This window comes from Barbus barbus, assembly GCF_936440315.1.
Source record: "Barbus barbus genome assembly, chromosome: 43".
NCBI lineage: Eukaryota > Metazoa > Chordata > Actinopteri > Cypriniformes > Cyprinidae > Barbus > Barbus barbus.
Window position 1 is genome coordinate 5214584 of NC_136721.1, and position 24403 is coordinate 5238986.

Genomic DNA, 24403 nt, shown 5'->3' on the forward strand with positions numbered 1-24403 from the left:
ACAAGACCTTTTGTATTTTAGATCCCTTTTTGGATCACAGTCTATTTAATACATTTTAATATATGGCTGAATCATAAAATCTTAATCTGTTAAGTAACACAGTTGAAGATTTTCAAATGCCCCTACTTTGTAAAGTAAATAGTTGTAGGTAAAAGTCACAGCATTTTTCAGAATATGTGCCTTTTGTCAAATAAAAGTAATTTTGTGAAGTCTTGTGAGAAATGTCATTTTACAGAATCTGCAGCAACATTGATGGGAATCGATTTCAAGCATTTCAAGTAATCGTTTCATAAAATGTCATTTAATTGAAGAAAATTGCTATTGCAAGGTAAATATCAGGACCTGTATGTGTATGCTTTACAGATTTTTTTTATATATATATTTTAACTCTTACATCACTGATCAAAAGTTTAGGATTTTTGATAGAAGATGATTACCAAAGTTGCATTTATTTTATTAAAACGTTAATATTGTGAATGTTAAAATAACTGTTTTATATTTATTTCTGTGATGGCAAAGCTGATTTTTCAGCAGTCATTACTTCAGTCTTCATTGTCACATGATCACGAGATTAATATATCAATTTGATGCATAATATATCATTACAAATTTTGGAAAAGTTGTGCTGCTTAATATTTCTGTGGAAACCATGATGCACTTTTTGGGGGGATTCTTTGAAGGATACAAATTCTTTTTTTTTTTTTTATAATGTAAATAATTTAAATCAATTTTGATAATGCTAAGCACTAAATTAAAAATCTGAAATAAATGTTCCTAAGAAGATAAAAGACAACTTCAATCATTTCAAAAAAATTCAACATATACATTTATTTCTCTTTCATTCCAGACTGGCGTTTGAACTGTCCGAAACATACGTTTCATTTTCTCCCCCCCTCAAAATCATTTACAATAAATCACAATCATAAATAAAGCACATATTACATCTGACTAGAAACATTTTTCAAGTTATTCCTCCATTTTTCGCGCTTGTAGAAGTCTTTGAAAGCCTCCTTTTTATTCAGAAACCAAAAAAACAGGTAAAATCAATCATTCTCCTAAATGCACTTTTTGCACTATGAATACAAGGATCATAGATACAACACATCCTTGGATAAAACATTAAATCTAACCTCTGCTATGTGCACTAAACAGCCATGAAGGGCCTGGCTTTACTGGAATGTGTGAGAAAGGGAAATCTAGATGGAGAGATGAGAAGAACTACTGCACTACTGTTGTTTAGACAGCTCAGAACGGCTATTTCTTTCCTTTTGTTTTGTTCGAAGACATAAAGAAACCACACGAACCAGACGTTTGAAATGTCAAGGCTTATAACGTGCGCGGTGTTCCCTTTTCAGTAGGCGTTTTTTACAATGTTGTTTCATCTACAAAACCTCTCATTTGGAGCGTTAACTATGCATAATCAGAAACTTTACGCAGACCTTTGAATGCAAAAGTTATTCGTTTTCAGTTTTCACCATGAATGTCTGAACTGATTTGACTTCATTTTTTGCTTGTTTTTTTGTTTTTATCCACACAAATAATCAACATCTCAAAATTGAAAGCTTGTTCAAGTATCAAAATATATCTAATGCAACACAAATCTATCAATTATGTCAAGGTCTCACCATAAAATCATATCATATTCTATATCCACAAATATCATGAAATATGATGTAGCTTATTCTGACAGGGAAAGAAATACTCATCGACATCAACAATATATAATGGTCTTATCAGTGTTAAACATCCCCTCACACACACACACACACAAAATCATTTCATCAAAACCCACACACACACACACACAATGAATAGTAAAACCTAAGTACCATTCACATTGCAGTGCCTTGCCCATACAAAACATGGGACTGGAGGGAATTTGCTGACAAGTTTAATATCAAATAAGTGAAATTGATATTAAACACGTTAATATCTATTTTTGCTGATGTGAACGATGGCAGTGTGAAATCAGAATAGGATATGTATGCATTGGACGAGACCTTACGATACGACTCTCTAGATCTCAAACACAGGCATGGCGAACTGCAGGCGGTCGTCTATGACACTGATTCAAGGAAGGTGTGACTGCTGGACAAAGACATGTGATTGGTTCTTAGGTCTGTCAGTCAAACTCTCTGCCTCAGTCCCCTCCCACGGCTGTCCTAAGGGCCTCCGCTGTACGAATAATCTGCTTTGTTGTGCATGACCAGCTTGTTGTCCACAAAGTAGAAGCTGTCAGACTGCGTCTCGTAAGGATGGAGGATCATCTCACGTACTGAAATAAAGGGAAAACGCATAAAGTGATACACAAACAACAATTAAGCTTTTTAAAAGCTACAGTATTTTCCTTTCATAGATGCTAGGTCAATGACATGCTCATTTCTTTCTGGGTCTATTATTACATTCAGTGTATATCTCTTTCTCTTAAATGTATTTTTGTATATATTAATAGACCCTTCTATGATGAACTTGCTTTGAATATATAACATTTTTTGTGCTATATTCATTATTGGATGGATGGATGGATGGATGGATGGATGGATGGATGGATGGATGGATGGATGGATGGATGGATGGATGGATGGATGGATGGATGGATGGATGGATGGATGGATGGATGGATGGATGGATGGATGGATGGATGGATGGATGGATGGATGGATGGATGGATGGATGGATGGATGGATGGATGGATGGATGGATGGATGGATGGATGGATGGATGGATGGATGGATGGATGGATGGATGGATGGATGGATGGATGGATGGATGGATGGATGGATGGATGGATGGATGGATGGATATATAATTTTTTTTTTTTTAATTGTCCACCAAATTAATGTTGTGCAACCAACATACAGGTACAGTACAAGACCAAATTATCTTCTTGTATGTTGTTTATAAAGCTAGGAAGAGAATTCAAATAAACTTTTTGCATTTCCATCAGATGGGGTCAGTAAGGAAAATGAAAAAAAAAAGAAATGAATGAATACTTTACTCAAAAGTAACAGTAAAAATATTTATAATGTTACAAAAGATTTCCATTTCAAATAAATGCTGTTCTTAAATTAAAATTAAATTTCTGTTTAAAGATTCCTGAAAAAAGGTATAATTTTCACAAAATCATGATTTAATCAGTACAATTTTTCAACATCGAGAATAAACGTTACTTGAAGCTCAAATATTAGAACGATCTCTGAAGGATCACATGACACTGAAGACTCGAGTAGTAATGCTGAAAATTCAGGAATAATTTTTGACAATATTATGGTTTCTGTTGTATTTTTGATCAAATAAATACAACCTTTGTAATTAGAGGCTTCTTTCAAAAACAAAACAGTCCTACCCCTTTACAACAGAGTTTTGAGCGGTATAGCTAACAGTCTTTACTGATTTTTATTGCCATCCCAGCATCTATGACGTCTATGAAGATCAATGTATTTTAAAAGAAACAATAGTAACAGAAGTAATGAAAAACAACAATTGACAACCAACTCGCATCAATATAACAAACAAACAAACATAAGATTTTCATTACAATATTTGATAAAGTTCAAGATTATTCCTGGTGAAACATGTTTAAAAACACCTATTAGAGAACTTTGAGTAAAATGTTGCCAAGTAACATTGAAATCAGAACATTATAACAAAATATGCGGTCACACTTTATATTAGGTGGCCTTAACTACTATGTATTGACATCAAATAAAAGTACAATGTACTTATTGTATTGCAAAACACTTTTGCTGCTATTGAGGTGGGATACGGGTAAGGTTAGGCATAGGTTTGGTGGTATGGGTAGGTTTAAAGGTGGGTTAAGGTGTAAGGAATGGGAAAACAGTGTAATGACAGAAAATTCATTACATACAGTATGTAACTAGATAAAAGTTGGCTTGAGAAAGCCTGACAAGAAAGTTTGAAAAAGTTTGTTTAAAAAGTTTTAAGTTTGATGTTTTCAGTCTGAAATAGTTTGAAATTAGATAGATGGTTGCTAGGATGGGGTGGTTGCTAGGATGTTGCTATGCGGTTGCTAAGGTACCCAGGTTGGTTGCTAGGGTGTTGCTGTGCAGTTGCTAGGGTGCTCGGGGTAGTTGCTAGGGTGCCTGGTGTGGTTTCTAAGGTGTTGCTATGCGGTAGCTAGGATACTCTAGGTAGTGTCTAAGGTGTTGCTATATGGTTGCTAAGGTACCCAGGTTGGTTGCTAAGTAGTCTCTCGTAGCCAGACCTTCTGGAATCTATGGCAGGTTTTATTGGCCAAGGCCCGCCCCCGAGGCCGTTTGACCGACATGTCAAACAACCAATCATAGTTCGTTTCGTTCAGCGTCACGTTTCGAGGCGTGGAAATGTCGCCACAATAACAAACTTGTGTGAAACTCTCGGATGTATTTTAAAGATTCTTTCCCGCAAACTTTAAATATTCCACATCCTTTTGAAAATCCAGCATTTAGTTGACCCTGATAAGCGTTCGTCGTCACATTTGTAAACACGACGGCTTTCTTCTTTCGTGAGGGGGTTTGGCGACACGGCATCTTTGTTTCCCAGCAGACCGAAAATAAACGCGTCTCCCGGAAATCCGGTTTAATTCAACCAGTCAGATGACGACTTTGACATTCCTGAAGTGTTTCCAGAAAAGTGTGCCATATGCATCAGACGTTTAGCCAGCGATCCGTGGGCATGACGTCTGAGGCTGAGACTAGTTGCTAGGATGTTGCTATGCGGTTGCTAGGGTACTTGGGGTGGTTGCTAAGGTGTTGCTTGGATGTTGCTATGTGGTTGCTAGGCTAAAACATGCATGTACACACTAAGTGCATTGTATCAAATGATTAATTTAAATGTTAGTACATAGTAGTTAAGGAAACCTAATATAAAGTGGGATCAAATATGCTTCATACACAGGGGGTCTGACAAAAATTACAAATTGGTGGTAAATTGCCTTTCAGTAAAAACAAATGAGTAAGTTTGGCATGACCAATATGGCATCTTGTGTAAACAGTCTGTGGATGTCAAGAAAATTTGCACACACACAAAAAAAAAAAAAAAACTTTCACATATGACTGGATTGACTTCATGTAACTTATTATCTCAGTTGTCCCATTCAATTTGAACGGTGTATGTCAGCACTGAGATCCAGACAAACAATCAGCATAAATTAGCAATAGTATCTGCAGGGTTATATCTGACAGTTTACAATCTTCATGGCACTTACTGAGATCCTCTGAGAGCGGTGGGAACTCATAGATGTGCTCACAGGTGTTCTTGCTGCTCGGGATGCAGAAGCCAAACTCAAAGTCGAAGCTCTTCAGCAGCTGTTCACGGAAATAGTGCCTCTCGATCATCCGGAAGTTATTGATGGGGATGTCTCCTACTGTGAATTCAACACTAAAAACGCAGGAAAGATATTTAGTTGACAGTTTTAGTTCTTCAGTGTTCATTTCACTCTATAGTTCTTCACTTGGGTTTGTTGTTAACTACATCCTATTAATTTCCAACAACTGCTCAGCATTCCATTCCTCAATGTATTTTGTGAACCGGATTCATTATTTACGAGTAGCTTACTGCATCTACTTCTATATTCTGACCTTAAGCATGATGACTATATTCAGTCGACAGGTTTAATTTAGAGAAATGATTTATGCTTGCTTTGTTTTTATTATTATATCTGACCTGAATAAGCATGCAACTGTTGTTCTGGAATATGAGACGGCTCCACTAATGAATATCAGCTGTCTGTCCTTTCATGTGCTACTGTTTATTTTCTAAATATATAATCTCTTTGCTAGAGAGGACAATATAAGACAAGACAGCAGGACTACAGTGATGATCTAATAATAACCTGCATGGGCTCATTTTTAGTAACTTTACTTAACTCCAGTGTTTATTTGAAAAGATATTTAAATTCGAAGAACTGATCATTTAGTAATCTTTTGGTTTCTAGGAAAACTGTGGCCAACATATTTTGGATAGGTAAGATTTTTAATGTTAAATGTCTCTTCTGCTCACAAAGGTTGCATTTATTTGGGCAAAAATTAAAAAAACAGTAATATTGTTAAATTGTAATATTTAAAAGAACTATTTTCTGTTTCAATATGCTTTATATGTTTTTGAAAACTCTGGATTCTGTAGTGTGTACACTGACTATTGTTATGAGCTTTACTTACGTGGCTCCTACTTGACGTAACCGTAAGAAAGCTGGTGTGAACTGATAACGTACAAACCGGCCAGCATTTGGATCAACATCTCTTTTATCCCCTCCTTTATCTTGAAAAAAAAAACATCACAATGAGAATCAGTATAGTAATATAATTCATCATTGCAATTGATGAATCAAGTGTCTTCCTGGGCTTCACTTAAACTTATTAAATGGACTAAAACAACTAAGCAAAGCAGAGACAACAGACTTTTTCCATTCTTCCTGTTCCTCATATATCCACAAATATACATCATACACATTCAGAGCAGTTACTCCATGAATCACATCCCAGTTCAGTCCAGTGCAATAGTTTATGTTCACACAGTGTTTCTGTTCATATTCAAGCACAGCCATGATGATACCGGAGCAGTTTCAGGACAGTTCCACCTAGTGGTCAGAAAATTATCCTTACCTCTCTATAACTCTGGAAATCCTTGTAGGTGGTTAAAACGGTTTAATTTTCTCAAAACCTTTGAACTGCTCTGTCTAATATTATGTTTGTGGAATCATCAGATTCTTCAGACAAAGAGTCATGAATAATGAAACTGAAAACAGTCCTGGAATTATTATTTATAACATTTATAACAAGTCAAAAGCCAAAAGGCTAGTAATTACATAAATGGTAACCTCATGCAAACAAACACCTTTTTAGTGGCAAAAGATATTTGATATTCCAGCATATCACATACCACTGCTGCGCCTTATTATTAATTAATTTTATCTGTAACCACACACTCAAACTTTTCTTTGCAATGACAAGCGCGAAGCCCATACGTTTGTTGTCTAAAAAGGACTGTCAAGCAGTAACCCATTAAATATACAGTCAAACCAAAAATTATTCAGACACCAGATATAAGTTTTGATATCGTTTTACTAGTGGGTGCAGGACACTATAGTTCATTTATATAAGGATAGCAAAATAAAGTCAACTGTGACATATTGTACCCAAAAACTTTCTTTGATTGCTAATGTGACCTTTTTACACCACAGACTGAACAAAACTAAGCATTGCTGGTTGACCTGGTTGACCTAAATTGGTATTATAATGTGTACTTAAATGTAACAGCTGACAGCGATTCATACATTATCAAGATGAATTTGTTCTGACAGTTGAACGGAGTTCTTGTCATATTTTATTACTATTTTCTAAACTATAGTGAATAAACTGTGATAATGTGAGAAATGTAGAAAGTGCCTTGGTTTAACTGCATCTTGTTCAACATGACCCAAAACAATAAGTAGATGTAACAAAATGTAACTTGTGTAACAAAAGTTTGGGTACACACACAGAGAAGTAAATTAACTGCCTAACTGTGTCAATAACTGTGTATTTATGAATGTAACGCATTTATATTGGTAGCAAGTCCAATAGAGAACTGAAAGAGAGTGCACCTGACTTGTAAATGTTAGATAGCCACGAGATCCAATAACTCTCCATGGCACTGATCACATGACTAGAACCAGTAACCTGCTGGAAGTGGGTGCTCACACTCACCTGCGGCTGGTGGTTTGGTGATCTCAAACAGTACTGTTCCTGTCTCCATATCCCTGATCTTGAACCGTGTGAAGTCAATATTGTATACGTTCTCTTCTGGACTACACAGATAGTCTGCAGGAAAAAAATAAACAAATTTAGATTTTACAAATGCCATTCTACAAATTAAGTGATCCTGCTCCCTACAAGCATTATATAAACTTTGTGAGTCAATGTTGTAATGATTACATCAGCAGTTGAAGTTAGTATCTTTATACCCTCATGGGCAGCACTCTGACTTGTGGAGTCTCTATTGTCAATTAAATAAAGGTAAAAATGCCAAAAATTAATCTTAACCAAACCAAACCAAACCAAAAAACAAAAGAAAGAAAAACAAAATACAAAGAAAAGAAAGAAATATATATAAAAAATAATAATCACAATTGGAATTATTTTGACAAAATTTGGCCATTTAAAAGCATCTAGGGATACAGAGGTATGCGGGCATTATTATAATTATTAAAATACTTTTATTTTATTACATTTTAAACTAAAGAAACATAATAATAATAAAACATATATACAATAGTATAATATAAACATAAAACATACACAAAATTCGGATTGCACAAGACTTATTCAAGTGATTTCATATGTCCTTACATAAACTTATAATAGGCCACAGCAGTTTTCTCTTTCGCCTCTGAGTAAACAGCTTGTGCAGCCTTTAAAACAATGATAATTATTAACTAGTTCCTTATTAACATTCATCTTACTAGCATGTTGGCTGGATATTAGTACTTAGAAATGCCCATATTATAGATCCCTTTAATATCCTACCCCAAACCTAAACTTAACTATCTTACTGACTATTAATAAGCAGCAAATTAAGAGTTTGAGGCAAAAGCCTCAAAAGTCTATAGTTATTTAATAGTGAGAATTGGTCCTCACACTAAATTGTGACAGAAGACACTGTAGTATCTGCTACAAATACCCATGCAATCATTCACTTAGATGTTACAACCAAAATTGATCTTTAATTTGCACCTGAACTGGAGTGTTCTGTTAAAATCACACTGCTTCATGGTTGCAAAGGTGCTTGATTTAGTCAAGATCAGTGTGTTTCAACACTAAACCTGCACACATGTAATGTAAACACACGTGCACTCACAGACCACGCTATTTTTGCTTCAGTAATCCCCGCAACCATGAGAAGTGACAGTGCCAATTAGTGTTTGCTGCTCTGTAGGTAGTGCATTGTGGGTATGTTTTGTGAGACGTACCCATGAATTGTGCAGATCGGTATTCTGACTCATTCTTAGGCAGTTCATTAGAGATGCCAGAATGACTGTTCCCGTGGGATGTTATTTGACAAATAAATTAGACCCTGCTTAGACAAACAGAGGCCACATTAAAAATAAGCCATTACAAGTCAATGATTCGGTCATCACCCTTATGTTTTACTCAAAGCAACGGTAATCAATGAGTATTTTAGGCTAAGAGCAGTGATTCGTGATTTCCTGTTCAGAGTGCTAAAACAAACTACTGGGTATTTATAATATCTGTATTAAGATCCATCTTGAATAAACTTCCAAATGAGCACCAACTGAACTAAGTCTGGACAGATATAAATGTCTGAAAGGAAACGAACCCCTATCCACAGCATTTAGCCAAACAAGGACAAACAATAAAGCGAGTAAAAACATCACATGCAATTCATCAGGGCTTACACAACAGCAGCATTTAAATTGCAAATGAGTTCTCTATTAAAATGCACAGTTGCTGGCACTTAATATTCAGATTTTTTGTGTGTCTGATTTCCTGAGCAGACATTCTGGGGAGTGATTTGTGAAATCAGGGCTGGATAATGTTATTTCAGTTTCAAAATAAACCCCTTTTAGACATGATTGTGTCACACATCGTCTTATTGTGTAGAAATACATCGTCTGTTTAGTAATACTAAGTACTAATAATAACATGTTAACTGAAAACTCAGGATGATTTAGTATGTAATTTGTTACACTTTAAAAACATAAATGTAATAAAAATAAGTATTATTTGAAGAAATAATAAAGATGTTTGGTGACTTTACAAAATGTAGTTTGACAGTAGTTTTCCACAAATAAAAGCTTGTGAAGTGGCTTGTGGTCTTCATATTTGCCGTCATGATATTTGCAAATACTGCAAAACCGTATTTGTGACAAATTCTTCTATACCATTTAGAATGAATATGCACATCCAAATACATATATTATATATTCTATTTAAATATATTCCCCAATCATGTGCAATAACATGTTAAAACACATCTCCATTCCACAGTTATACAGATCCAGCCTCAGTGTTTTCAACACCACATCCATTCAGAATAACCATGCAGAATTCTGAGAGAGGGCGCATTCCCATGGCCACATGCAGCAGTTCAGCTCCTCTTCTCTGGACAGTGTACATGTGCTCCCCCAGGAGCCCAGGGCCCAGATTAGGCCCTAAGCAGCTTAAAGCGTCTCAGCATGGCAGGGGCGGATTGGGACGCGATCAGGAGATTTAAAGAGAAGGCAGGTTATGTGTACCTCTCTCTGCAGCGCTTCAATGTGATGTAACTGCAACTGACCAAACACAGTCCTCAATCATATGTTTTCCCATCCAAAACCGGTTTTGTAATGGCATTGCTCACACAGCACACAAAAACAGACGCTGACCTGGAAATGACTGAACAGAATGCCAACTGACCCATAATGCAGACATATAGTGAGCTCTCCAGAATAAGTTGGTTTCTGGATTTTGAGACGTTGCAATATAAAAATAATAATAATTTAATAAATCAGCAAAGAACCTGAAATTGACTTAACAGATAAACACTTCACAATAGTTTAATTTATTAATATTACTTAACGAAATTCATTAACATGAACAAAAAAATTTAAATACTAATAAAAATGCAAAATTTCTTAATCTTAATTTCAAAATTGCAAAAATATATAAACATACTATCTATACAGTAAATGGCAAAATACAAGATTTTCTTAAATTGTAGTAAATAAATTCATTTTCTACAGGAGCTGAGGGAAGAACATTGTGAGAGCGTCAAAAAGCAGAGAAATGCTCAACTTTATGCAAATGAAAAGGCTAAATAACTTGTTCAGAAACCAATTCTTGATGTGAACACACTGACGTCTGTCATAAGACTTTCAAAACATGTCAATAATTAAAGATCCGTATTTCTGTTTTTAATTCAGATTTCAAATTCAGTTTACACAAACCTTAAGGGGTTCGTTACAACCAGGAAGTGAGCCATTTCTATAGAGGTCAGAGGTCAAACATGCAGTAAACAGTCACACAAAAACAGGTGATGTATATTCATTCACTGGACGATGTTTACAATAACCTGACTCACCATTAAACCCATTAAGTAATCCGTGCAGTGAATGACAGTGATAGTAATGAGGATTATTGCTGCGATGTAATTCCGCTACATAACTAACACCTTCAGAGCAACACAAATTAATTTAACATCAACTGTTGTTCACTGACCACAAATGAAGCTTTGTACAAATTCACCTCTCCACCCCATCATGCCATCTGGCTATTCATCTATGCCAGATTTTTATCCAAGAGAGATGTGATGGAGTCTGCACGAGCGTGTATAGGAATGTGTGTAGCGGTACATTAATAAGAGGTGGCCTGTAATCCGCTCTCGGGCATGTCGCCCAGAACAGTGAGGTAATACACAGAGTAGCAGGTGTGTGTATATGAGTCGGGAATGAGCCGGTGTCACACTAACATGTCTCACGGTGGGCGGTAGAGACAGAGCGTGCCGGAAGCTTTCTACTCAACAGCTCCTGGAAGCTACACTACAGATTTTCTCTTTAGGAATATGGCCAACATTTTGTCAGAGCCATGGTTTAGGAGTTCCAACTTTGAGCTGTGGTGCTCAAGCAAACAATGATGCAACACTGAATCCAGCATGCAAATGTGAATGTAATGATACTAATTCCAGTTATGAGGGACAAAGGATTTTGGATACATTTTATTTTAAGGTGTCCTTGTTACAATGTAATTATCATTTAAGCACTGAATAATAAATAACAACATGGTTAGGTTTAGTGTTAGCTGTATGTAATTATGCATAATATACTGTTATTACTGTAGTAAGTGCATGTAACAAGAGCCATAAAAAATAAAGATTTTACATTCTAAAGTTAGCATTTATAAACTTTACACATGAACACTATACACAAACACTTACCCCCATGTCATTCCAAACCCATAAAAGTTTTGTTCGTCTTCGGAACACAATTTAAGATATTTTGGATGAAAAACAGGCTTGTGACCGTCCCGTTGACTGCCAAGTAAAAAACACTCTCAAGGCCCAGAAAAGTATGGTTCAATCTGACTGTTATGAAGCATCGAGAATACTTTTTGTACGGAAAGAAATTAGTTATTTTTATTTTCTTTGTGTACAAAATGCATTCTCGTCGCTTCATAGTGTTCAGATTGAACCACTGATGCCAGATGGATTTTTACGATGCCTTTCATACTTTTCTGGGCCTTGACAGTGTTATTTACTTGGCAGTCAATGGTACAGTCACGCGCCTCCCGGTTCTCATCCAAAACATCTTAAATTGTGTTCCGAAGACGAACAAAGCTTTTCCGGGTTTGGAACGACATGGGGGTAGGTGATTAATGACAAACTCTTAATTTTGGGGTGGAGTAACCCTTTAAGAGGGTTAACAATTTTATTACTTGGATGAAAATGCTTTGCAGATGATGACTGCCTGTAGTCTGGAGCCCATGGACATCACCAAATTCTGAGTTTCCTTCCTGGAGATGCTTTGCCAGGTCTTCACTGCAGCTACCTCGAGTTGCTGCTTGTTTGTGGGTCTTTCTGCCTTCAGTCTTGTCTTCAGTAACTGAATAGCATGCTCTATTGGATTGAGATCAGGCAACTCACTTGGCCATTGAAGAATATTCCATTTCTTTGCCTTCAAAAAGTCTTGAGTTGTTTTCACAGTATGTTCCTATCAGTTTTATAGCATTTGGCTGAATGTAAAAGCTGAGAGTATAGCCTTAAAGACCTCAGAATTCCTCTTGCTACTTCTGTCAGCAGTTACATCATCAATAAACAGCAGTGAGCCCCATTCCATTGGCAGCCATACATGCCCATGCCATAACACTGCCGCCACCATGTTTGGCACTTGATGTGGTGTGTTTTGGATTGTGAGCCGTTCCTTTTTTTTGCCATACTTTTCTCTTCCCATCAGTTTGGTACAAGTTGATCTTGATCAATCCAAAGAATCTTATTCCAGAACATGGGAGGCTTTTTTAGATGTTTTTTGGCAAAGTCTAATCTTGAATGTTACCAGTGGTTTGCACCTTGTTGTAAACCCTCTGCGTTTACATTCATGAAGGTGCCTCTTGATTGTAGATTTTGATATTGATGTGACTACCTTCTCCACAGTATTCTTGGTTTCTGTTGATGTTATGAAGTGGTTTTTCTTCACCAAGGAAAAGATTCTGCAATCGTCGCCTTTAGTTGTATCCCGTTGGCTTCCAGGCCTTTTGATGTTGTTAAGCTCACCACTGCTTGCTTTCTTCTTAAGAATGTAGCCAACCGTTGATCTGGACACACCTAAGGTTTTTGCTATCTCTCTCATAGATTTATGTTGTTTTTTCAGCTTAACGATGGCCTCCTTCACTTTCATCGAGATCTCCTAGGACTTCATATTGGTAGCACCAGTCAAACAGCTTCCAAATGCCAGTTTGATACCTCATATCAACTCCAGATTTTTTATCTGATTAATTTGTCTTGAAGAAATCAGCACCTGACCAATTAACCTCCTCTTAGTCAACTGTCCAAATACTATTGAGCCAAATCCATCGTAGTGGTGTTTAAGTGCGTAGTGGTGTTGTGCAAAAGCACAAAAACTCTGTCAGGTCCAGAAGTATTCGGACACTGACTGTGTGTGTGTGTGTGTGTGTGTGTGTGTACACACTAAAAATAAAGACAAAATATAAAAAACAGGCTAAAATACAAAAAAATAAAAAATTAAACAAGATAATGAAAAATATATAAAATAATGCAAAAGACAAGAAAATAGACAACCCCACATCAAAAAAGCACTACTTGCTTAAAGAATTTAGTGCTGGTATAGACTGTGAAGTTTTAATATGGACTAGATAATGGCCAATACAGCACAAATAGAGAGATGTGCATGAAACATGCCTCATTAAAATGAGAACATCAGTACTTTTTTTTTACCTTTAGGCACAACGTAACCAAATATTTAAAACATGCTGTGGTATATTCATACCATACTTGCTCAAATCACAAAGACCACTAGAGGCTGCTACATTCAGGCAGCCATAAACTGAAAAACAGCTTGCTAACTGTATCATCAGCAAAATAAACCACAAGGTCAGACGAAGCCTATACATGAGCAAACAATTTACCAATCAACAGTATATCACTAATACAGACATAGAATTCCACTTTACAGTGTTTATTTCATACAGATTAATTTTTTAAATATTTTCTGAGAATGCAATCAAAAGCTAAAACTAGATGTTTCAACATAAGTACAAAGCAATCCTTAACTAGCACTGACATTTTCAATGAATGGATCCAGATAAGTGGTTCTGAACTGACCTAAAATACATCACAGGTCTGTTCTGACAGGGTCAGCTGAGAACCACTGATCTAGACACATTCAGTAATCGCTCTGAACGGGACCAGAACATTTGTCATTCAGAAAGCATAAGAGAATTTCAGTGGTTTTGCACGGTCTTGCACGACTTGCACATGCTCACGAACAGGATGTAAAAACCTCAATAGGTTCTTGATGTTCTTATCAGACAAACATACATGCTCATTGTAGGGCAACAGAACCTGATAGAGGTCACAAAACTACATGTCTGGTAGATTTAGGCTCAGCTTTGTAAATGCCCATCCAAGAAATTCACTTCATGGCCAGCACAGGCATGACCGCCGTGCCTTTGGCAGGTTTAACGTGACCCTGGATCATTCTGCATTAGCATCAAGCAATGCAAGTGTGAGAGGATGGGCCGCTGTATAGAAACAAGACCAGCATGATATAGAAGTGTTTGAAGTGCTGAACAAGAATAGAAAACATGAGTCAAGTAATAAAAGAGCAACAAGAAGTCACTGAATGCATGTCTGGCAGTGGATGTGTGTGTGTTATATATAACTCTTTCTCTGTGCACATGTCCTTTAGCATCATCGAAACGTCAAAACTGAACAAATTTGTCTCTTTAAATAACCGTTCTCTGATTACAGAGTCTGGCTTTATACAAATATGTAAATCTATGTAAATGAGTCATATGACAAGTTGGATTTGTTTCGGATCAGCTGTATTGCTCTACAAAAACTCTTTGAATTAGCTTTCAGATGTCAGTTTGTCTCAGTGATTCATCAGTTTGAACATTGCAAAACTGACAAAAAATGCAAACTAGTCAGATATTAAAAAATAGTTCAGCATTATTAGACAGCCAAGCAGCCAATGGCGTATAATGCACACAAGAACCATCCAACGTTATTACTAATAATACAAGCAGAAAAAAAGATTGTATGTCTAAATTGGTCTAATTATTAAAAGGAACTGTTCGCCATCATGTCACTCCAAGCCCTTTAAACATAAAAGGCAAATTGTATAGTTTTTTTTTTTAAGTACTGTAATTAGTGCCCAATGAGACCGAGGTTTTCAAGCTTCAAAAAGGGTGCAGAAGTACAATACATCTCACATAGTACAACTCATGCACCATAATCTAAGTCTTGTTCAAACAGTAGCAAATAACAGGCCAAAATTTAAGTTATTCACTGATAATCCTCCCATGCATCCGGTAAACCATTAACTGCTGTGAACAATCACTGAGCCACATTCAGATTAAGAAACACATTTTTCTGATTTGTAAAGAAATTATTCAACCAGGTTTTACATTTTAATGCATTTAGCAGGTGCCTTTATCAAAATACACTTACACTGCATTTAAGATTCAGTTTTCAGTTCTTGCTTTCTCTGGGAATCAAACATATCACCTTGGCATTGCCAGGGCCAACCTCGCTGTTTGAAATACAGGATGGCTTTTGTGAATCTGATCAACCAAGTCAAATGATCCGACTCAAAAAGTCAATGTATCGTCATGTGCTCTATCTGCAGTCTAGGTACAGTACAATCAGGCACTGGTCCTGACAACCTGGCCTTTACCAAGTTAAAGTGTGTAATCATCAAAACCAGTTCAAACAAGAGGTCTTTTATACAGACTAGGGGTCTCATTTATAAACGTTGCGTATGCACAAAATGGGCATATACATATGCATAAGCAATTTTCCACGCACATTTCCGGATTTATAAAAAATAAACTTGGTGCACCGTACGAACATTAGAACATGTGTACAAATTATTTTTTCTGGAGTGAGAAAAGTAATGAAGTAAACAACGCTTTTAAACTGCTTTCATGTCGATACACACATTTCCATTAAATATTCCACTCTCATTAAAGAAGATAAGCACTGAAATGACAAAGAGTCATTACGCAGAAGCTAAACAAAAAAATAAGAATTTATAGACTACATATAGGCAAGTGGATGCGTTCGATCCCTTTTCCTGTTTTAATGACGCCGAGGAGTGCTATAGATGCACAATAATTCATATTTAAACTAAACTGCAGATCTCATGATACGAGTAACGGTCCATTCTCCGGTTTGAATAGGACCAATGATAATAGCTTACTGTACAACCACAGCACAGAGGTGTTGATGTCATGTGAAGGCATCTCCACAACATTATGAAAAATACCGCTGTATTTGAAGGAAACAACTTGAAGAAAACGGTAAGATTTGCATATTTACTTTTTAAAATAATGCGCCGAGTCTATTTAGACTGCAATAAATATAGGCCTAGCCTATCTGTTTCCACTAAAAATAGATGTTCACATTATGTTAACCTTATCAACAAAACTGCATAAATTTAATTTGTTTTGTTTTTATGGATATTTTATGGATTCATATATTTATTATAAAATATAAGGATACTGGATAACTTTTAGCAATACAAATTAATATGTATGGTACAAATGGCATTTAGTCCGTGTCTCATATGTCCTTAGTTTCTTGTACCTTTGACGGTGTTAAACATGGTGTCATGTGGATGGAATATGCATGGCAGTGATACGCAGATGAGGTTGTGCATAGTAAAACTAGGCGTTGTAAGCTCCATATATGGTGATTTTGGAGAGGCGTCGGGGTGGAGATACACGTACGCACAATCTTCTCATTACTGGGATTTATAAAGGGATTTTTGCGCAGGTTCTATACAACACATATGGTCAAGTGATTTTAACGGTAAAAAACTGTGAAAATGCTAAGGTAAAAACCTGTTACATGGTTAACGGAAAGTTCCTGTAAAATTTACAGGGAAAAACCGTAAACTTACGTTCCCAGAATTCCCTGCGTTCCATTTCAAATTCTGTTTGAATTTGACGTTTTTTCTTTGAAATAACTGTTTCTTCTTAGTTTTTTCTTATCAGTTATGTTTATTAGGGTTGTATGTTACATCTAATGTTGTTAAATTAATGTTTATAGCATATTTCAGTTTAATGAGTCTCACCATGATGGTGTTTAGTGCTTGTGTGAATGACACTGTGCACCTTCTGTATATTCTATTGTTTAAAAGTTGCTTGTGATGGGCTTTGGCTCATCATGTGACTTTCTCATCATCACCTGCATTTGGTGGATATCAGTGTATTTCAAAGGAACAAAACAGATTTCAGTACTTTAATAGGTTGGCATATTAAGATTATATCAGTTAAAGAAATTACGGTATTTAACTGTACATTTAAGTTAAAACCGTAAAACCTAAAACGTTGCTACCGTATTTTTACGGTAGAATTCTGGCAACCACAGCTGCCAGTTTTTTACCGTAAATTTTACGAATTTTTTTTTACAGTGTGGTTTTCAGTTAGCATATAAACCAATTAGCCTGCCAAGCTAATATTTCATCACCCATGTCCTAAAGTTTGGATACTTAATCATATCAAAACATTGATATTAAACATGGTAATACCATACATTCTATTCAAAAATATTAATCTTCAGATGTCAAAGGGAACAGTTATTATGAGCACTGTCATCATCTCTGGACAGGCATTACAAAGGACTATCCCTTGGGGTCCAAGGGGATTGGATTCTGCAGGAGGATTGAATCTTTCACGACACCGGGCCATGCTAAGGACACTAGGTTGCAAAGGAGTGGTGTACATTTTTAGCACATTAAGCTTGGCAGATTAGCCATCTGGAGTTTAGAGATGTAGATATAGACACTAGAACAAGACACAGGAAATGACAGTAAGAGCAGACAGTGGAGAGCACCAAAAGAGCAAGCGATGCTGTCAAATCTGTATGCACCTATATAGTTATGGTCAATAATTGTTATATTATAAACCGTATAAATGTACAGTTGGAAATACGGCCTGTTCAGACCAGTGTTGATCATTAAAATAAAGGCTAAAAATACAACATTTATGTTAGATTAATATTAATACTAAATTAATATATAGTAACATATTAGCCAGGATGATTTAAAATACAATTCTGCCAATGAAGCACAAGTTTTTAAAACAGAGATTTGCAGTATTTAATCAGTGGAGGAAAAAAGTTCAGAAGAAAAGATCAGGAGTTAGACTCTCACATGTCTTTAGCACTGAGGGACTAAAGTAGGCCTATACAGTATGAATCATTGTCATTCACACTGAAGATATGCATATATGAGATTTGATGTTCGAAGTTAAATTTTTACGGTCTGTATCAATTTGGCCTGGAGACAAATGGGTCAAGGGTAGTTTCACAGCAAGAACCACGACTAATTTGTTTAGTTAAAGGACAGTTTTCTGAAATAGTGCCTTAATTAGTCAAAATGTGGTTTAAATAACCCCATTTTTAATAAAGCATTTTAAAACTCCATCCCTGTCTTATATTCCAGTACAACTGGATTTGTTTAGGACTAATTACCATGAGAACTTGATTTCAACAGCCTGCCATCAACACAGAACAGGAAGTGAAACAGACACCGTCTTCTGGTGGGCTACTATTTGATGCACCTTTCACCTAGTATTGGTTAAGGTTACAATGAGGGTTAACTAGAGAAACAAAGCTAACTGTCTGAAAAGACCACTTGTTCTACAGGCCTAAAAGCATCTGACAAAGTTACTTTGATGACATTATGGCCTGATACTGACTTACTGTAAATTTAAGATAGTCATGCTCAGGAAAGACATTTACAATGATTAAAAAAACTATGAGCTCATCTAACATCCTGTGACCTTCATGTACTTCCCTTCCCTGTGGACAGTATAATAACTAATTTCATGTGGCAAATCCGCTGTAGTGACAGGAAATGTTGATACAAGGCAATTTGGATATGACACTTCCAACACTATAGACTAAAGCAAAAATAAATGCAATTAAATTACCTGGTGAATTTGGAACGGTTAGGCACTAAACTTCAGAACAATGATTTGCGATCAAGACTATATGTGATAACAAAACCAGTCTTAATTGCTGGGGTATATTTGTAGCAATAGCCAAAAATACATTGTATGGGTCAAAATTATTGATTTTCTTTTTACGCCAAAAATCATTGGGATATTAAGTAAAGATCATGTTCCATGAAGATATTTTGTAAATTTCCTACTGTAAATATATCAAAACGTAATTTTTTATTAGTAATATGCATTGCTAAGAACTTCATTGGACAACTTTAAAAGCGATTTTCTGGAACCCACAGATTCCAGATGTTCAAATAGTTGTATCTCGGACAAATTTTGTCCTATCATAACAATATATATCAAAGGAAAGCTCATTTATTCAGCATTTTGAAAAATTGACCCTTATGACTGGTTTTGTGGTCCAGGGTCACATATTAACATTACAACATCATACAAGCAAAGAAATAGATTTTATATACACTGTAAAAAGAAAGTTGAGCCAACTTAATTTTAAGGCAACCAGCTTTTTGCAGATTTTTGAGTTTAGGAGACTCAACTTTTTGTTGTATAAACTTAAAACAACAAGTTGAGAAAACTCAAAAATCTGCTGAAGCTGGTTGCCTTAAAATTTTAAGTTGGCTCAACTTTTTTTTTTTTTTACAGTGCACTACATTTATAAAAACAATGCCCATTTCTACATGAAACTGCATATATGTAATTGCTTCTCTAAAGCTTCAGGTCTCCAGGAAACTCTTAATGAGGCGATAATGAGGGACTCCTGCCCCACCTTCAACCTGCAGAAACGGTTGCCATGGTAAAAATCTCAACATATGCCTCAACAATTACGGAGCAATCAATGTTTTATCTAAAGGTGCTACTATTGGTCACTCAGAATAATCAGGTGCCAACACATATTTCTTCCAAGCCTCTGTCAATTACAAGAAGATATGACATGTTAAAGGCTCAGCAATAGATTAGATTAATAAACAGATTATATTGATATAAACATTATATCAATGGGCCAAGCTAAAATAGCAAAGAGTCAGATCAAAAAGAGTAGGACATGGTTATGGTGCACTAAAATTAATCAGGACTGAGGTTAGAATCGCTTGAGTCAGAGCAAAATATCGAAAGAAAAATATGTCTTGTGTACTTGTGAGCAAAGCACAGGTTGGTTGCTTTGAGTGGGCAGCATTTTTCAGATGATCAGAGAGGCCCAACAGGAAAGCTTATGAAGTCAAACACAGCAAACAGGTGAAATTATGTAACTGCTTTGAGCAAATAAACATGCTGGTTGAGTGGGCTGGAAACAAACATGATCTGCACATTTGTAGGGCACATCAAAAACTCACCACCCGACAGAAACAAGGCCCACTACCCTGCTCATTTACATATGCCACTTTACCAAGATATAGTTACGAGGGTGGCGAACACAGAACAGAACTTACTAGTCTCCAACAAACTAAAACAAATAAAAGCAGAATTTTCCAGCAAGAGTTCATAAATGTTTTTTTGTTCATGAATCTGTGTTATTGTCATGAGTAATTATAATTAATAATAATGTTTATAAATTATGAATAGCTGTTATGAGGTGAGGTAATTATTGTAATTTCAATAGCTTATACAGTTATTCAATAGCTTTTATTAATTTCTTTGACGCATAAAAATGTGTATCCAAACATACAATTTATCAAGTCTTGTGTTCATTCTTCATCTTCATTTGAATTTAACTTGTATTAAAACACCTGATATACTCTATATATTTTTAAACTTTTAATCCTTTCCTAAATTCTTAAAAAAAAGAAGAGAAGTCAGGTTTTTTATACATGATACAAAAATGATACAAGGACGATGCGCTAACATATTGACTGTAAACGGAGAAAGATGGCTGCCAAGAGAAGGATATAATCCTACACTCGTAAAAATAAAGCTGCTTCAAAAGGTTCTTCGAGCGATGCCATAGAGGAACCATTTTTGGTTCCACAAAGAACCATTCAGTCAAAGGTTCTTTAAAGAACCATCTCTTCCTTACCTTTTATAATCTGAAGAACCTTCCTTCAGCACAAAGAACCTTTTGTGAAACAGAAAGGTTCTTTATGGAACGATTTAGACAAAAAGGTTCTTCTATGGCATCATGAGGCACCTTTATTTTTAAGAGTGTAGGAAGTGAAAATATTTTACATATGCTTTACATAATTTATAAATGCACACATTTCAAGAGTGTTTTCAAATTAGGTTTCAGTAACCACTGAAGTTATTCAGTGCGTGCAAAGTTGCTCAAAAGTCACAAATGGATAAGTTAGCCATGGGACCTCGAGGGTTTTCTGCTCACCATCAACAGGAAAATGACAAAACTACTTATAATTCTATTGTAGATCCTAATTATGACCGAAAAAAAATTATATAATTCACAAAATGGTTGGAACTGATCAAATATTTATATATATATATATATATATATATATATATATATATATATATAAAAAAAAAAAAATTAATCAGAATGCAATTTTTTTTTAGGAGTCATTTCCAATACCTTAGCATTACATCCAGCCTCTTCACAGAGGTTCATGGGATGTGGATGTTGTATAAGCCATTGCACGGGCCTTTAAAAACAGTAATGTAGGGCTTATTGGCCACCTGTTACCTAACCATAGCCTACTTAGGACGGCAAGGCTGAAGAAGGTTAATTATAGTTGATCCACTGCTCATGCCATTTATTTCTTCCCATTTTCAAAGTCATTCAATAGCTGATAAGTTCAATTTCAATAGCATTACCAGTAAGATGAGGTCATATAACCCTAAAGACCTCTGAGGAGTGAGCTACATTGATGCACTGTAATGCAATATTTGCACACCAATAGGTCGAAATGTTGTTGATGGTCTGTATAAAACCTAATGTTTGGCTCAGTCTGCTCCTCAAGCAAGTCTTTCTTATTAAAGAAACCCGGTGATCTAGAATTGCTACAATATGGCGTATATAGCATAGTGAAGTGTTCATAAAGAAGAGGATCTACTGAAGCCTGCGTTGATACAAAGCGCAACCTATTCAATAGCGTTGCGACGATGTAAGTTACGATGTTTGGCGAAATGTTCCGAGTGTGTTCCGATCCTCTGGGTCACTTACTTTCAGTGATCTTCTGCAATCCCAGCACATCCTCCGGGGTGATCGTTTTGTTCGCAAGCAATTCCTCCTCTGTGGTGACGGGGACCCCGACGTCTGTCGTGTTGCAGCCCTTCTTGACTTTCATGGCCTCGGATAAATCAGGGTTCGAGTTCGCTTTGCTGCCGCGGATGCTGTGGCGGTTATTGCCGGTGTCTCCGCTGCTGCAACTACCGGGATTAACGCCGCCGGACTTCTTAGAGCTCGATGGGTCCTGGCTGTTGCCTGTGCTGGTACAAGAATAGCTCATTATCCGTTCCTCCTCCTCCTCCACCCCCCTGCTCCCCTGGTCTAGCAAAGACACAAAACAGTCACCCTCCCACACCCGAAGGGCTGAGCAGGTCGCCCGCTTAGCGGTATTTAAATCCTCCCGTTCTCCGCTCGATCTGAATCGCTCTGGCGCTCCAGCTGAGGGACGTACCACTGCACGCCGGAGGGGGCCGCCTGCAGTTCTGTGGCGCACGGCGACAACAGATGATACTGTTTGACTGATTAAAAAAAGACAGCTTTGAGTGCAGCGCGTTGTATTTCTAAAGAAATTGATTTAGATCTAATCAGTCGTCGAGCCTGAATTGAATTGGTCGTTCTGTAGTGTGCGCTTGCTATCTGTCTCGAATTCTCACCCATTTCTTGTGTGGTATGATCCAAGTTGATTCGTGAATTGTGTGAACGTAAATTAATTCAAACTCAAAACAAATCGAATAAATAAAACACAAACCCCCGCAAATACGAGACGTTGTAACGCCAATATTATTTATTATTAAAACATTAAAAATAAAACTTATATAGCTGATATAGATTTATTCAATTTTTTTTCTTTTTTGAACTTATTTATTAATTTATTTTAAGTTTGCTTTGACATGTTTGACAACTCATATGTCCCCAGGAGTTTAAAAATTTGATTCAACACTCTTAAAAATAAAATTTCCATAAAGGCTTCCCAAAGAACCTTTTGTAAACAGTTAAAATGGCCCCGCTTTTCTTTTAAGAAAAAGAAAACTTTTTAATAATTTAAAGAATCTTTTGCCACCATAAAGTACTTTTTGTGCAATTAAAAGTTCTTGATTGAACTATATATGCCAATAAAACTATCTTTACTGAATTTAGTGTAGCATTGAAGTCATGACAGTCCACCAGAGGACGCCACACGACAGTACAACAAAAAATGGCCTAACCTTTGATATAAATGAAATCAACATTTCATTCATTTATAACAGAGAATGAGACACTGCTTTCTAAACACTATTAAGAAAAAAACAACAACAACAAAACAAGCAGCTAATTCAGCAAATATTACATTTATAAGAGCTTGTATTTTCATGGTGTTGGTTTGCTTTAAAAGTTTTCACCAAATTATATAATAATGCTCTCTAATTAAATTTTGTGCCTGCCATCTTCGGATATGTCAAAAAACTCCCTTTTAACCAATATAGTTGTATTTATTGGTGTAATAGCTGTTATATTATATTATGATACAAACTAAGATAGAATCAAACCTTTATAGCTTAAAAGACAAAACAAAAGATTAAATAAATGTCATCGGCAACACGTTTATATTACAGTAATATTCATACAGAGGTGAGTTTATTAATAACATGACTGAGAGTGTGTATGTTTGTAGAAGAGGACACGCTCATTTCATCTCACGGGCCTGCTGAGCTGGCTTGTCTCTTTGTCATCACGATGTGGCTGCTCTCATCAGCAGAAATCCACACACACACACACACACATGCACATACAGACATTTTTACACACAACCAGAACTACATTTGACACACACACACACACACACACACACACACACACACACACTCACTCACACAGAGCTTAACAGATACACACTCTACACACACACACCTCCACCCTGGACAACAATGTGCTGACTGCAGTCTGTGTATGGCCATTGTTTTGCAAAGAGACCTGGGTCGAGGTTGTGAGCTGAGCATCAGAAGTCATTTCACAATGAATGCTAAAGCTGTTCAGTTCATCTCAAATCACACGGACAGAAATGTTCAGGTCTAGAAACTGTTCAAAAATCATTTTTTGAAATAAAAAAGATGTGTTTTACCAAAAAAAA

General features: G+C 36.1%; 1 protein-coding gene across 1 annotated transcript; it reads right to left on the bottom strand.

Moving 5' to 3' along the window:
* Positions 1-800: 800 nt before the first annotated feature.
* Positions 801-22718, bottom strand: LOC306862790 (protein unc-119 homolog A-like). Its single transcript, XM_079405782.1, has 5 exons — positions 22291-22718; positions 7686-7799; positions 6159-6258; positions 5207-5379; positions 801-2275 (listed from the first exon to the last, which is right to left on the bottom strand). Exons 1-5 carry the CDS (start codon positions 22574-22576, stop codon positions 2163-2165), a joined length of 786 nt encoding a protein of 261 aa, XP_079261908.1. The 5' UTR covers positions 22577-22718; the 3' UTR covers positions 801-2162.
* Positions 22719-24403: the final 1685 nt, after the last annotated feature.